The sequence below is a fragment of the Rhinichthys klamathensis genome, unplaced genomic scaffold, assembly GCF_029890125.1.
Source record: "Rhinichthys klamathensis goyatoka isolate OS25496 unplaced genomic scaffold, OSU_Roscu_1.1 h1tg000787l_1, whole genome shotgun sequence".
In the NCBI taxonomy this organism is placed as follows: domain Eukaryota; kingdom Metazoa; phylum Chordata; class Actinopteri; order Cypriniformes; family Leuciscidae; genus Rhinichthys; species Rhinichthys klamathensis.
The window spans coordinates 466,257-482,732 of record NW_026607184.1 but is presented as its reverse complement, the minus strand read 5'-3'; the positions used below and the strand labels follow the sequence as shown (position 1 = coordinate 482,732).

General features: G+C 38.5%; 1 protein-coding gene across 5 annotated transcripts in view; it reads left to right on the top strand.

Annotated features, from left to right (window-relative positions):
- col12a1b (collagen, type XII, alpha 1b) overlaps positions 1-16,476 on the top strand; it is a 143,027-nt gene that overhangs the window by 118,396 nt on the left and 8,155 nt on the right. For all 5 annotated transcript variants that reach the window (XM_056243385.1, XM_056243386.1, XM_056243383.1 and 2 more), the window contains 9 exons: positions 1,216-1,354; positions 2,437-2,579; positions 3,293-3,402; positions 7,799-7,957; positions 8,162-8,239; positions 12,092-12,178; positions 12,380-12,433; positions 12,565-12,660; positions 15,221-15,274. In XM_056243385.1, the coding sequence (XP_056099360.1) occupies positions 1,216-1,354; positions 2,437-2,579; positions 3,293-3,402; positions 7,799-7,957; positions 8,162-8,239; positions 12,092-12,178; positions 12,380-12,433; positions 12,565-12,660; positions 15,221-15,274 (920 nt within the window). The remainder of the gene's footprint in view (positions 1-1,215; positions 1,355-2,436; positions 2,580-3,292; positions 3,403-7,798; positions 7,958-8,161; positions 8,240-12,091; positions 12,179-12,379; positions 12,434-12,564; positions 12,661-15,220; positions 15,275-16,476) is intronic.

The window sequence follows — 16,476 nt, the reverse complement described above, 5'->3', positions numbered from 1 at the left end:
AAGGGTGACAGAGATGACTGGGTGGTACAGATGGTTGGAGACTGGGGAAGAGACTGGAGTCCAATGCAGAAACCTAAAAAAAATAAAGTGTTCGGGATACCTTGGAGAGGAGGTGGGAGAGGGAGGTTGGGCGGGGCTAATGAGACAGGCAGATGATTGACAGGATCGGGATTGACAAGTTCAGGCAACAGAACAGGGGCTAGACAAAACTCCTCTCCAAAATCAAAATGTGTACCAGCCAGAGACACACTCTCAGTAGCGGAGGAGTGGGCGGGGCTCACTTCCAAACCCTCGAAGTCTACCAGTACTCCCTCAGCGATGGATGGCTCGGCCGGCTCGTCCGGCTCACACACCTGGTCAGGTGCACGTTGCTCGGGCTCCATGGCGATGTGACCCTCGGTCGCTCTTATACCTCCCCGGACAACTGTGCGCGTGTGGCAGCGTTGAGTCCGACTCGCAGGAATGTGCACAGGCAGTCGTCCGGGAAGGTGGTCTGATGGGCGAGATCCAAAAACACTTCCAAGTGTTCCTCGAGGGAGCGTTCTCCCTGCTCAAGGCACATGAGTCTTACTGCTGGGAAGTCCATGGTGATAAGCAGGGGTGAAAACGGAACAAAAACACTGAACACGAAAACGGGGAAAACAAAGGAAAATGTACAAACGCGTTCTTAGTTTGGTCCGGTATTCTATCACAATGCTGCGTGAGGCAAGTTCAAAAGAGTTCACGAAGGCAAGCAAATCCAAATAATAGCAGTTTATTCCAGAAGAAGATGGGAACAGGCACACATACGGGTGATACAAACAATACCGGACAACAGACAGAGCACAAGCAGGAACTAAATACACAGAGATAATTAACAAATGACTAACAGCTGTGATGAAGGTGATTGGTGTCCATGGTGACTGATCAGTGGCGGGAAACACAGACAGGGAAACATGTGAGGAGTGAAACTGTGACAAAAACCATATACATTGTTTAGCATTCTTTTTTATGAATACAATTTGAATTGAGAAGCATTTGAAATTAGAATTTTTGTAACATTCTAAATGTCTTTTACGGTCACTCTTTGATCAATTTAGTGTGTCCTAGCTGGATAAAGTATTCATCTCTTTAAAAAAAAGAGAACCATCATGACCCTCAAACTTTTGAATGGAAGTGTTTGTATACGTGTGTTTATGTATGTAGACCACTAACATGAATTATGTGATTTCCCAGGATTCAGAATGCTGGAAGCTTTCAATCTGACTGAGAAGATGTACGCTAACACCAAGGGTGTCTCTATGGAGCCTGGTTCCTTCAACAGCTACACTGCCTACAGGCTCCACAAGAACGCTTTCCTGAACCAGCCCTCATCGTGAGCACAATCCTCTCTGGATTTGATTTGAATGCTGATTTTGTGTACAATTCTGTTGCATGTATGACTCTGCATGGTGAATTTAAAGGAACAGTGCAATTTCTTTCAGACTTGATTTCTTATGTGGAACACAAAAGGAGAAGTTTAGCTCTTCCCACACAGTGAAAGCAGACAGTAAACCGGCACTGTCACACATATTGATCTGTTATAAGACATGCAAGTTGACGTCAAACCTGGTGTGATGCGTCTTGACACGCCATATTTGAATGTTCAAAAATCAGACCAAAGAGCAAGATTTTTTGTGCTTTAGAAGAAATTTACTGTAGAATACAAGTAGAATACAAGACCACTTCTCTAAAAAAAAAAGAATATGGTACTTTTTGCAGCTTGAATAAAAAATGATAATCAGAAATATTTTTTGAGCAGCAAATCAGCATATTAGAATGATTTCTGAAGGATCACGTGACATGATGCTGAAAATTCAGCTTTGATCACGGGAATAAATTACATTTTAACATGTATTTAAATAGAAAACACTTATTTTTGAACAAATACATGCAGCATTGGTGAGCATAAGTTATTTTTTCAAAAACATCCCACAAAAAAAATCACAGACCCCAAACTTTTTTGGAGGGGGGAGGGGAGATAATACTCCATTTCTTCAGATAACTGCAGTTATGCTAAATGTAATGCCATGTTTTTTATTGATTACAGTAATGATGGTTATTTTAAATCAGTTGTTCGTACGATGACACTCTGGCAGTGTGCTTGTGTGCAGACATCACTGTGAAAGTAATTTGGTATTAGAGAGTGTCATTAGAGGCCTGTAAGGCTAAAGTGAGAGCTTTCTTTGGCTTTTGTTAACATGCTGCTGCTTGCCCAGGTAGAGCCCACTATCCAAAAGCATTCAAAGCCACGGTTCTCCCACACACTTCCGTGATTATTTTACCATAGAAAAGTTCTGATAAAACACTGGAACAAATAAATCTAGTCTGGCCTGCCAGTGCTGATGTCTGCAGAAAGAACAGATACTCCTCCTCGCTCTGACTGACTTTTTTTTCTTTTTTCTTTTTTTTTTACAGATATATTCATCCTGATGGCCTTCCTTATACATACACTATCATTTTGATGTTCCGACTGTTGCCGGACTCACCGAACGAGGCCTTCGATATCTGGCAGGTGTCAGACAAGAATTACAAACCTGAGACCGGCGTCACCATCGACCGTAAATGCTGTTTCCCTCCTTATGTTCACAACTGTTGTTTTTGGTTTAAAAAATGTTTATTTTTATGTCCAGGAAAAAAAACATAAAAAATAACTAATTTATTAGGTTTTTCATCTGCAAAAAAAGATCTAATATTACTTCTACAACAACTCTAAATTCTCACACACACTTTTGCTGGAAAAACAGGTCGCACAGTGATTTGTTTATAAACTTTAATCAATTCCAATGGATGCTTCCAAGACTGTCATAAATAATTTGCAATAAAATAAATTAAAAAAAACATCTGTGTCAGCCAGCTAGATAACTCTATCTTGGTTGCAAGTTTAAATCACCAGAGTCCATATTAACAAAGTTGATTGCCTCACAGAAAACCACATGTTTAAGATCCTTATTTTTCCTTATTTTTGAGTCCTGTACAATGTCCACTTTCATTTCTCTAGACTTTTACTTTGTTTCTCCTTTTATTTCTACTGGCGAGAAACATCTGAGAAACAAAGTTTATACTTAAATAACATATCTGAGATCTATAGGCTTTGAAAAAGTAATAAAATGCCCCTCAAGGCTTCTTTCTCTCTGTCCCAGTGATCTGATTAGGCCTGGTCCACAACATCTCATTTAGACCGATCATACATTTACTGTAGAGGATGTTTGTTTGTTCTAGTTTGTGGGAATTTTAACTCTTTGTCTCTACTTTTCTATTTCTATTTGCTCAGCATCCGCCCAAACTGTGTCATTTTATAATAAGGATACAACAGGAGAGATCCAACGAGCCACGTTTAAAAATGATCAAATCAAGAGGATCTTCCATGGAAGCTTTCACAAGGTAAATTGCTTGTTTATTACTGTGCTTTATGCATATTGATGGTAAAAATTGGTGGAGACGTATGCCCACATTCTCCACCATAAATGACCCTTATGTCCGCATACAAAGCCAAGATATGTGAGGTCTTCAGCAAAACAGACTCAAAACAAATGTCCATTATGTCTGAATGCAGGACAACATGCACAGATGTTCACGGATATAGATCAAGGGAGCAATTTCTTTCAAGGAGACAATGGTCTACAACTGTGGAATAGAAATGTGGGACAAAGAGAGGTTACTGTCAGCAAAGTCATTCAATGAGAGGGTTTCAATCTGAAATGAGCCAGTTTTGGACTGTGCATGAAGGCTTTTGGTGAGAATTTTTGGTGGAACACCACAAATGCTTACGTTGAAATTATAGTTTGATGTGGCAAGCTGCAAAAAAGACAGAAATCACCTTCACAAAAGTGTTTCTCTGGCAGACAAACAGGAAAATGTTGAACCCCTTTAAAAAAACAATTACATCAGAGTGCCAGCAGATGCCAAGCGTGGAGCAGGTGAATTACTTTGAGTTGATTTATACGTTCATCCTTATCTTCAGTCAGTATCTCTGTCTGGCCTTGATCCTGATGGACCGTCAAGTTCACTGTCAAATTTGACCACAGGGGAAATTCTTGTGGTTTGAACGAGAGGTGCGGTGGCTTGTTTGTTGTGGTTTTGGCCTGTGTGAACATCAGTCTATACCCTCAGGAAACACATCACCAGTCACTTTAAAGTAAGACCGGATGGTGTGACAGTTTATAATGGCATATGGTAGATACTGTGTATTTGTGTGGCCAGCAGTGGACAGGACTGCTTTACAATATTTGCATGTGAGAATGACATGAAGCAATGTGAAGATACAGAGCAGGATGTGTCCCAAATAAGTCAAGATAAAGAATTTATTAGGGGTTTAGTAGCAAAGCTAGAGTTTACTTTAGAATGCCAAGCAATATCCAAATTTGGTGCATTGATATTGAAATCAGTTGAGGGTCACAGGTTGTTTATATCAGCTGTTTTTATAATATTTAGTTTTACTGTTGTAAGTCTTTGGTTTTTAACTCAAGTGTTATACAATGCAAATTTGTTTTTGTACTGATGTCAGACTTCATTTGTTATGAATAGATCTTTTGGTTTGAGTCCATCAAGGTCCAAATCCTAAAGAGATGAAGTACATTTCATTTGTAAAGTGTTTAATTTACTGGATTGGCCAACATAGGCATCACTGCACAATTATTTAATATGTAAACCATTTTTCCCTAAAGTTTTTTTTGCACAGGCCTGTCTTGAAAAGAGCAGAGTGTGTTCGCAAACCCTGCGCTTCTGCATCATATGACAGTTTTTAATGAAAGCAAATGGCATAAGCTTTCATCTTTGTGCTTGACGAAACCGTTCACGCTTCAGATCTCTCCTGTTTGGAAGGAAAAAATGCCTGAATTTCAGAAATGAAATGTGTTTTTTAAGAGCTGCATGGTTCTGGCACATCATTTACTCATGCAGATGGCTTTTTGGTCTAGATAAACAAACATGATTTAGATTGTCTAGCTTCAGCGAAGTATTTAACTCTGAAGCTTTTTTATGGGGTGCAAGTAATGTGATTTTTTAACAGCAAGACTGTTGCTCATAAAGTAATAGGTCACCCTAAAATGAAATTCTGTCATCATTTACTCAAACCTGTGTGACTTTCTTTCTTCCGTGGTCTTTTTTGGACCTCAACAGCCACTAGTCATTGTATGGTTTCGTTGCATGAACAACAGCAATGTGAACATTATTCAGAATGTCCTTTTGTGTTTCACTGAAAAAAGTCCTTTGGAGATTTGTAACGGCATGAGGGTGATTAAACGATGACAGAATGTTCATTTCTGAAAAACTTTTAACACTAAACTCTAAATGACCATGAGCGTGCAGAAAGCTCTCAAGTAGCCGAGAGTATGGCCAGCAGAGACGTATCAGGGTTTCTTCAGATATCCTCTGTGGATTTGGCTGAAAATGAAGGACAGCTCTGTTTTGAAAAATCTGTCCAAACGTGTGGCAGGTTCAGTTGAAATGGAGAAGTCATCTGTTTAAAAGAGCCTGCTTCTCTCTGCACGGTCACAGGTGGCCATTAAAGAGGGCGTTTGAGGACGGCTGCCAGTGATCCAATCAAAATGAGCAGAATCAAATTATTCTAATCAGTTCCAACAATATTTCAGTACAGCAGATTATAAACAGCAGGGATTGAGCAAAGTATTGGGTTTGGAAGGCCATCCTACACTTATTGTTTTGTAGTATGTATATTGTGCTCAGTATATGCATTTTCTGTATACATGGAATATCTGGATATCCTTACAAATTTGACATAATCAATTATAATATTAAGTTTCATTCTGCTTTCTGACTGGACAGAATTGTGAGATTAATTGTGGTTACTTTATTCTATTGACAGCACTAGTTTTAAAAAATCAGGAACAAAATCTGCATATAGTTTTGTGAAAAAATATAAAAAATTGAAAGTAAATATTTTTGAGATATTATTTTAACGAATTATTTGAACTAATCTAATAAAATGATGAGGCATAAAAGATAAAAGCATAAAAGATCATTATTTAATTTCAGAATTACAAAATAATTTAATAAAAGTAAATACTTTTAAGAAAATTGTTAAAAATAATATTTCAACAAATGTAATAAAATAATAGTACACAATTTCAGAAACAATTGTTTCATTTAATTGTCTTTATAATATAACACTAAATATTTTTCTTTCATATTATTTTTCTTAATAAAGAGATACCATTATATTTTAGGTGGACGTTGACTTTAAAAAGTTTGAAAACCCTAAAATAGTATGCAAAACACAAATGTTTGAAATGTTATTCTTTGCATAATGTGTTCTGTTTCACATACAATCTTTTTTTAAAAGTAGTTATATTACTACGGTTTATACTGTGCATTTTGCAGAAAGCTGTCTGATATAATTCCGCATTGAAAATAATAAAAGAGAACAGAAGAACCTGGAGATCTCCAGGCTAAACAGTAAATAATCATGTCACATTTACCACAGGAACAGCTCTAGATAATATGTACCACATTTGACTAGACGTTTACGTCATGCTTGTATTGATATTGACTAGGTCTGATAGGCAGTTTGTGAAGAGACTCGAAAGAAAACTAGTTTAGGCCCTCACAAAGAAATGGTGGTCTGGCTCCATAACAATCACTTCATCGTTCTAATGAATATCATGTCTCTTTCACTTTGTTTAGCCAAATAGTGAAATGAACTTCAGTGTACTGTATCTCAGGCCTGCAGCATGTTTACTAATGCTGACCAATCCTATGTGGTCAGATCAGAATCTCCTCAATCTGCTAACCGCAAATTTCCAATCCATTCCCGATCTATAGCATAAGTTCTGAACTTTTCCATTAGCTTGCGTTGGAGAAATGTGATTACGCTGCAGCGTTCAGCTGGTGTTTAAGACTTGGCAGCACGACGGTCCATGGCATATGGAGGAACAACTTCATCATGCGCTGTGGTGAACAGGGAATATCAGTGTACATTGATTATGTGGATCAGAGAGCTGAAAAAACTCTAAGGAGGCAATTCACTAAGAAATATAGCGCCAAGCAGCCATTACAAGGCCAAACACACCACATGCAGCCTGAGCAACACAATTACCATGACAGACGAATCAAATGATTCCAGAACCATGGTTCTAGGCAGAGTAGTTCAAAGTTTATTGAGTACGTTTAACCACTTCGTGCAACCCGTTTAGTACCCTCATTGTCAGATGTCTGAAATTCCCCAAATTTGGGGAAGATCAAGAGGAGTAAAAGTACACTACCATTCAAAGTTTGGGGCAAGTTTCTTAATGAGCCTCATTTGCATAGATTGGAGGCTGAAAAGTAGGACTATTACTTAATAAATGCCAGTTTATGTACAGTATGTATCTGTAGTAAAGAGGTGCAACTATTTAGTGAATTCACCCCTCAAACTTTGTCAATCCAGAAAGATCAGATGGGAAATCTGCTGGATAAGCTTTAATATGTGATGATGTATTTGTTTACACTCTTTTTGCCTGCTGTTAATCTTTCCCAAATTTCTCTGTAAAAGTATTTTACAATGGACTCGCTGTTATCATCGCCTTGAACGTGTCAGGATGAATTTGGTGGTGAAAGAACTTGCTGATTTTTATATGTGCCTCTGGCCAGAACACTCCCTTTGAATGGAGAGACTCCCAGAAATCCCTAATTAAGGCCTGGAGCTCTTGGAGTTAAGAACAACAATAGAAAACTGCCAACTGAGACTTATTTAATGATTTGCACTGCTGAAGATGAACGTAAGGTCTGACCTTTGAGTAAGTTGCAAGCTTGAACATCTAACAATCTTCTTTTATTTCAGCTCCACATCCTGGTGTCTCCCAAGAGCGTCAAGCTGAACGTGGACTGCCAGGAAGTGGCTGAGAAGGAGATTAAACCAGTAGGAAACACATCGACGGATGGATTTCAAGTGCTCGGCAAAATGTCCAAATCTATCGGATCTAAAGGAGAATCAGCAACAGTGAGTGGCACCTTATGTACAAACCCCCCCCCCCCCCCCCCACACACACACACAACGTTTGTTATCACGTATTGACTGAGAGCTCAATGCTCTCTCGCTCTTTCCAGCCTGAATCCTTTTAATCGGGCGCCTGAGCCCCATACTTGAAAATGCAAACTTTTATCAAAGACACGTGTAACATCCGTTTTCTCTCTGGTTGGGCAGTTCCAGCTCCAGATGTTTGACATTGTGTGCAGTCTCGGCTGGACCAGCAGGGACAGATGTTGTGACCTTCCTTCAATGGTAAGTGAAGACTTTAAGAAAGCCTCTAGAGATCAGGGGCCAGTTGCACCAGCTGTGCGTAAGTTACAATTTGGCCTAGTTTTGACCTAAACGGGGCACTAAGTTAACTTACACAAGACTAAATATTTTTCCATTGCACCATTAAAATGAGTTTAAACATAACATATAACAAATAATAATTTGAATATGGAAGCCTCCGACCAGAAGTAATGGTTGGAATTAAATAGTAGATTTACTGAATTGCACCAATAAACACGTTTTACCTGACAGATTTCAATCCTTTAGAGCAGTGGTTCTCAAACTTTTTATACCAAGTACCACCTCAGAAAATATTTGGCTCTCCAAGTACCACCATAATGACCAATATGAAAATACAGTAGCGTAGTAGGCCTAACTATTCAGCTACAGTTATGCACAGCTCAAAAATGAGGCAGTTTAATTTCTAATAAGAATATTTATTATTTATAAATATACTTATTAGAAATTAAACTGCCTCATTTTATTGTCAGCCACTTTAAACATTGTAAAAACACAGTTTGAACATTAACACTACACTGTTCTGCTTACATACAGGTAAATAAAAAACTTAAATAATGATTAAATTCAAATGTATTGTACCTAAAAGTGAAATAAAAACTGTAGCCTACTGTACTTAAAATAGTAAGTAAAAAAAACTACTGTAGCCTACTTAATAAAAAAAAAACACAGGCTGTGTATTCATATTTAACCTTTTTAAACGTACATGTAAAATATTTTTCAAGGCGATCATTATTTAGAACTTATCACTTTATTGTTTCCATGGTGACGCATCATTGTTTCTCACGTGACACACCGCAGCCACTGAATGACTAATGATCTGCTTTTATTTCATTTTTTTATTCAAAATATTCACAAATTTGTTAGCTATGGCATGAAATATTTGATATTCCGATTGTCAAATTTATGCAAGTGGAAGTGTTATGTTGTTTGAAACACCTTTATGCGATCGCGTTAGTTGAGCTATATGTGCCTCCATGTTAGTTTGTGTACCACTGTTCAGAGAATCGGATCTGTTGGATTTATAGCATGTGAATTCATCCACTTCTCCCGAAATACGTGAAAGTAAGTGGCCGGTGAACTGGGAGAAGAATAGAGTTAACTTTAAAGTTAACAAGTACTGTTACTTATGTGAGGCAAAATAAATTAGAATCAAGAATGAACTAAAATTCACAGCATTTCAACACAACTTGTGCTCACGTACAATATTTGAAGGCTGCTATTGGATCACTGAGGGTAGCAGCTAAATGTCATATTATGCGAATACGCATTACAAAGCTTCCAACCTACCAGCTACAGTGTGTTCTGCCTTAAGAATAAATGGTGCAACCGATTAAGGTACATAATTAGTCACTGAAAAAAAGGGCTTTGAACTTTTTCACTCAGAAATTGCTAGCAAATTTTACAAATAATAAAAAAATAGCAAGTGACACATTGAATTAAGCTTGATATTTTGAAAGACTGAAATAGTACTTTCTTTAAACATAGTCCAATAATCTTTGTCTTATCTAACGTAGACTAACCATGTTCCGTACACTTTTAGCCTATCACCGCACGTCAGCGACCACTCCTCCGTTTCTGAGAGCAAGACTAGCAAGTTTGTGTGATCATTCTCCGGGGGAATACCCATTGATTGGTCCACACTTTGATTGATGTCTTTTGGACCAATAGTTTATGAGAAAAGTGGGGAAAACTACCTCCTCCACCTGTGTACGGAAGATGATAAGCGTTAACGATGTTCCGTACAGGCTTATAATGGTGTTCCGTACAGAGCGAATAACTTATTTTCAACGGCGAAATGGAAAATTAACCGATCAACTGATCAATTTTAATGTTAAAATATTTAATCATGTAACAATTTATGTTAATATTAACCTAATTGACCCTTTATAAACATCATCACTGCACTGCTGACAGACGTGCTGCCTTTTTTGCTGCCTGAGAGTGGCGCCAAACGGTCATCGGCCGTAATCGTTTAACAATCCCCATTTCACAGCATTTAGTCAACAAAAGGGTAATATATTTAACAATTTGTGATAGCATAATATTCATTTAATAAAGACTGTTATACTGGGAAAAGCATAAATGAAATTGAAATGTACATTTTCGTTGCTCTAGTTGTCTCCCCACCCAAGCCGCTGTCTGAAGTATAGCTTGCCCACGGGCAATTTTCAAGCGAAGTGGGCGCACCTGGCAAACTTACTGAAATATCACTGGAACATACAGCTGGAGTGTCTCTGTTTTGATCGGGGATGAAAGAGGGAGAAATGAAGACGACACAGATATGCATTTTGTGTATGACCTAGAGGTATTTATTCAGCGATCGGCGGTTAAAGTTAATCTGTACGGAACATCGTTGTTGTACGGAACATAGTTAGACTTTACAATGTTGATACTAAGCCTCAAGTGTGGACTTTTTACGTTCAAATTGAAGTAAAAACTATGAACGGCTGGTGCAACCTTACCTAGGGTTACACAAAGGTGAAAAGCCCAAAGCCTGGGTTAAATTTCAGCTACGAATGACCCATGAACCACACTGTTTGCGTCCCACACCATGCCTTTGATCATTGTGGCCTTACGCAAGGCTCTTAACCTCAGACTGCTCCAGTGGACGTGCTTTAAAGTCACGTTAAATTAAAAGCAAATGACGAAGTTAATCGGCTGTCACGCACATCTCCTACATCTTTTTTAGCTTCATCTGCCCACGCAGGTCTGTCGTAATATTCCATATGTTTCTGATGCATCCCTGTTGACCTGATTCAAATATGAAATTTAACATGTGCTCAGCTAAACCGCTCGCTATATTGTTAGATCATTTCCTTACTTTGATCTGTTGTTGTGCACTCTTCCATGATATTTGATTTGTCAACAGCAAATGTGTTTTAAAAGTGATGTTTCACTACCATTCATTTGTGGTTTTTAGTTTGAAAATGTGGGAAATCGTTGAACTTAAGTGCCTTTGGTAAAGGGTTGCGAATGTGTGTCTGTAATGCAAACCATGAGACCAGCTGTGTCCAAACCCTTTATTATATTTTTAGTCTTCCATAAGCAAATTATTAAATACTTTGAATGTGTTTATGGTATTTCTGACAGTCAAAACACAAGAGGTTTTAATTAGGCTTGTTGTAGTTGTGTGGCCTGGGCATCAATATATGCAAAAACAAAGACCTAGATCAACACATGTGGTATTATGGATTTTTAGCAGACTTTTATCTAAGGTAATTTGCAGTACATTTACGTATTATATCTGGCTGTTGGGTTACAGTAAGTGTCTTTAAAGCTACAATGACAATTGACCTTAGGACAGATAAATGGCTAGCCAATCAAAACGCTGCACTGAAGAGCCTTTTGTATTTTGTATTCCACTATTTTGTCTGTCAAACTTACTGAACTGTCTGTGACATACAAACCTCCTTTTTTGCCAAATTCTCAACATTATGGTAAAAAGGTGTTGTTATGGTACATGTAATTTGAATTTTCTTTGTGTTCATTTGAATATTTATGACATGTCGACTGTCCAACTTTTCTCTTGTAATTTCATTATTTTCTCATCTTCTACCATTATATTTAGTGTTTCAGTTTTTTTGCGTGATGATAAACTTAATCTTAATTTAAGCAAGTTATTCCAAAACTGCGGAGAGCGACTTGCCAGTTGTAGTAAGATAATTTGCTCTTCAAAAGGTTGAACCTACAACCCTTTGGTTATCAGTCTGGTCATGTCACTAACCAGCTTTTCATTTACTGTACCTATTCAATGCCTTTCAGAACATGTAAATAGTTGCTTTGTTCAGGATTTTTGTTCTTTCTGTGATTTAGAGAGATGAATCCAAGTGTCCATCTCTTCCCAACGCCTGCACATGCACCTCAGACAGCACGGGACCCCAGGGGCCTCAGGGGCCAGTGGTAAGTCAACTGAAGTACAATTTAGACAGTATTATTTAGATCATACATTTATTGCATAATTTTGTTTAGTTTGTATCATTTGGCTCTGCAAAAATGCTTTTAAAATGTTAATCAAAATTTGAATTCATAGTTAACATGTTTACATTATTATTGGTTGGATTTATGGTAAAACTGTTCTCTCTATTATTTCTCTTTTCCCAGGGTGCTCCTGGAAGCAAAGGACCACGAGGGGAGAGAGGAGAATCCGGTCAAGCTGTACGTTGTCTGATTTTCCCTTTCTGTTCTGTCAAAATGAACTTAACATGAACAATATAGCTTATTCATCAAGTTTGCCTACAGGATTAAACTTTGACATCTTCGTATATTGATTCTCTTTATTCCTGCAGGGTCCAATCGGCCAACGTGGAGATATGGGTTTGCCTGGTCCGATGGGCCCTCCAGGACCACAGGGCCCTAGTGGGCACTCCATCCCGGGCACGGCTGTAAGTCCATCTCAATTTCCATCATGTGTCCATTGTATCCTCACACAGTCAGATGTCAGTAGCCGGCCGTAAATCCTTAGGCACACCAAACAGGGATTGTTCAGGCTATTTATTATAGTTGTGGCGGAGGCATAATTATGGCAGCGAGCTCTGGATTCAGCATTCCTGTGTGTCTGGGGGCTTTACACTCATCAGAGTGCTTGAAACCGCCTGATCCTGCTGCTAGCACACAAATCTCACTGGATTTACTCCCCTCTCAGTTTCAGCTGCTGTGTTTTAGTGCTGTTTGCAAGCATTACTATTACTATTGCTCATACTTTGGAAAAGGATTTGAAACAAACCAATAACCCTAAGCATTAAACGTCAGTGTGAAACTCGCTCTATGTGAATGATTCCCCAAATCATGTGGCTGGAGGAGAGGAAGTGTTTAGGGCTGCACGATATATATCTCACGGTATATATATTTATATTAGGGGTTTAACGATACACAAAAGTCACAGTTCGGTACGTACCTCTGTTTTAGGGTCACGGTTCGATACGAGTATGAGTTACATGCACCCCCCAGCCCCCCCCCCCCCACCATTCATGATTGCTTAAAATAAGAAATTGCAGATTTGTTACTCTAATTGATAGATTGACCAATGCTGCGCGTTAAAATGCAACGGCTGTTTTCAAACTTACAATCACATTTCATCACTGGACTGTAGTAGTGAGACTTCCACGAGCCACGGCACAAATCGGCACAATGCCAAATGATTTTGTCTCATTATAACAGCGGAAACAACTTAAAATACTCCATCATTGATAGTCGTACAGACAAGAGTAAGACATTATTTGAAACTGTAAAGGGTCTATTTTTATTTGTGTATACTCACAATAAAAACAAAACATTGTGCTCCTGTAAAATAAAGAAAACAAACAGGATGCCGCTTTCTGCCATCCTGGTTTCCTTTCCGTGAAGTTTGAGTAGCGCGTCACAAAAATGAATAGAAACTCAGCGTATAGGCTACTAGGAAGCTCTTGCGTGCCATCTGAACTCTTGTTTTGGGTTGGTGCATAGATTGTCTCTTCTTCTGCTCTTTTTCCTGTTGTGGAGGTTAGCAAACAGCATTGCATTACCGCACGTGCTCGCTTCTGGATTGGAGCGTTGATCGTCTGTGACTGACTGTATTCATTTTCTGACTCTATGCACCAAACCGTGACGTCCGTACTGTGACGGTTAGGGACGAATAGATGTACCGTTGCACCCCCTCTATACATATATATATATATATATATATATATATATATATAATATATATGTGTTGAGGGGGTGCAACGGTACATCTATTCGTCCCTAACCGTCACAGTACGGACGTCACGGTAGTGTAATGATGCATGAAGCAACTTTTACTCAGAGGCCACATCAAAACCAAGCAACATTATTTTGGAAAACACAGTGAATCCAAAGTGAAATCCATGTAGTGACATATATGTGATCAGGAATTTCGCTTGCAGGACTCTCGAGGCAAAGAAATATCACTACATGGATTTCACTTTGGATTCACTGTGTTTTCCAAAATAATGTTGCTTGGTTTTGATGTGGCCTCTGAGTAAAAGTTGCTTCATGCATCATTACACTATTGGATCTACTTTGCCCACAAAGTTTCATTAATGTGACTGTGCCTTTACAGCAAAACAGTACAAATCCCACAGATTTGAGGCCCGTTCACTCCAAGAACGATAACTATAAATATAACAATATTAGCATCCACACCATCGCATGATAATTGTAACGTTGCGGGAAGAATGAACCTAGAGTGAATCCAATTGCAAGCACATTTATTAAACAAACAAACAAACAAAAGAAACTCAGACTGGAAAAACGGACACAGCAACCATTACAACATTAAGAACTCACCAGGACTGAACTAAAACACAGGGCTTAAATACAGAGGAACGGGTGAGTGAAACAAGACACAGCTGGGCAAATTAACTAGGAACACAGGTGGAAAACATGAACACAAACGAGGAGCGGGAAAACTAGACAGGACTAAACCAAATACACAATAATGGGGGGAACACAAGACAGACAGGAACAAGACATGAACCCACACCGTGACAATAATGTTCTGTTTATTATAGTCATCTGTCACTTTAAATGCTTCAGCTCTTTAAACTCGGGTCGATTCTGATTGGTTTCGCCAATGTTTTTATTGTTAAAAAAAATCATTCTGAAAGTATTTCCTACAATAGGAAATTCTTTACATTATCGTCTTAACATTGAAAAAGAGACTAAAGCTATATCTCGAGACCTGGACTTAACAACCACCCAGGGCACCATAGCAATAATCTGGCAACAACCTGTGCATGTTGGAAGTGAATTTTGCACAGACAAACTCTAGAAATCGAGTTTTCCATCTTGTTTTTGAGACAATCTCTTAAATCACTCTTTGTCTCTCAGCCTTGTTCTCTGATCTGATATATATGTTTAATTTTTGTTTGGATCTCATTGAAGCTTTTTACCAAAGCTTTGGGCACTCTTTTGACATGTCGTTTTCCTTGTATTTTCCCCACGCAGGGTCGTCCAGGTCCAAAGGGGGATCCAGGCGATGCTGGTTTACCTGGACAGAAAGTAAGTGTTGCTCTGCCGGAGTCTTAGGGGGGAAATAGGAGGATTATTCGCTCTCTACAGCCTGCGCTACCTCTCTGGACGGGCTCCATGTGGCAAACGTTAGATCTTAACTCAGGAGGGGGGATGGCTGGGAGGCAGCGCTCAACAATAGTGGTAGATCATGCCACAAGATAAAATGTGGGTTGGGGCTGTAATTTAGCCAAATCCTGGATAGATAGATAGATAGATAGATAGATAGATAGATAGATAGATAGATAGATAGATAGATAGATAGATAGATAGATAGATAGATAGATAGATAGATAGATAGATAGATAGATAGATAGATAGATAGATAGATAGATAGATAGATAGATAGATAGATAGATAGATAGAACTCATGTATATGGCATCCTTTACTCACTCTCATGTCATTCCAAAATTGTACGACTTTATTTTTTCCATGCAACACCATAGGGGATGTTTTGCTGAATGTTCATGTTCTTCTTCATGCTTTTGAGTAAAAAAAAAAAACACCATAAAGGTATCATAAATGTCCATAAGACTTGTATTTACATTTGAAGCCAAATGATAACTTTATGACTGAATAAATCGCTATTCAAATGATACTTGATAGCTGCAAAATGAAGTGTGGATTTTTGATTAATGACTTAAATTTCAGTCTGTTCCTCATAGGACTTCTGAAGACTTATTTGACTACTTTTAAAACTATTTGTGTAATTTATCAAGCTTGAAAGTCTCAGTCCCCATTGTGAAAAAGAGCACTATGGACATTCATCTAAGGAAAGTCTAGAAGGTTTGCAATAGCACAAGGGTGATTATGAGAAAAATCAGATCTTTCACAACACAAAAAACTCAGGAACAAGCACAACTGGTTCCTGAGACCACAAGGGAAATGAGGGATTGGTAGCGTTATGCTGATCCTGTTTAAAAGCAGACTATGTTTATTTGAGTTAATTAACAAATTGGAGGCCCCCCCCCCCCCAAAAAAAAAGGCTGAAGGTTTTCACACTGTTGTGATTATACTTCATGGTCATTTTGTAAATTCTTCCGGACGGACTGTGATATCCGATCCCTGTTAACGTAGAGTGGGCCGAGCCATGCAGGTGACCATGTTAGAGGAGTTGCTATAACAACATGCATTTAATGACTTGCAGAGAATGCAGCCAGGGTTTATAACGGCCAGTAAAACGGATCTGGAA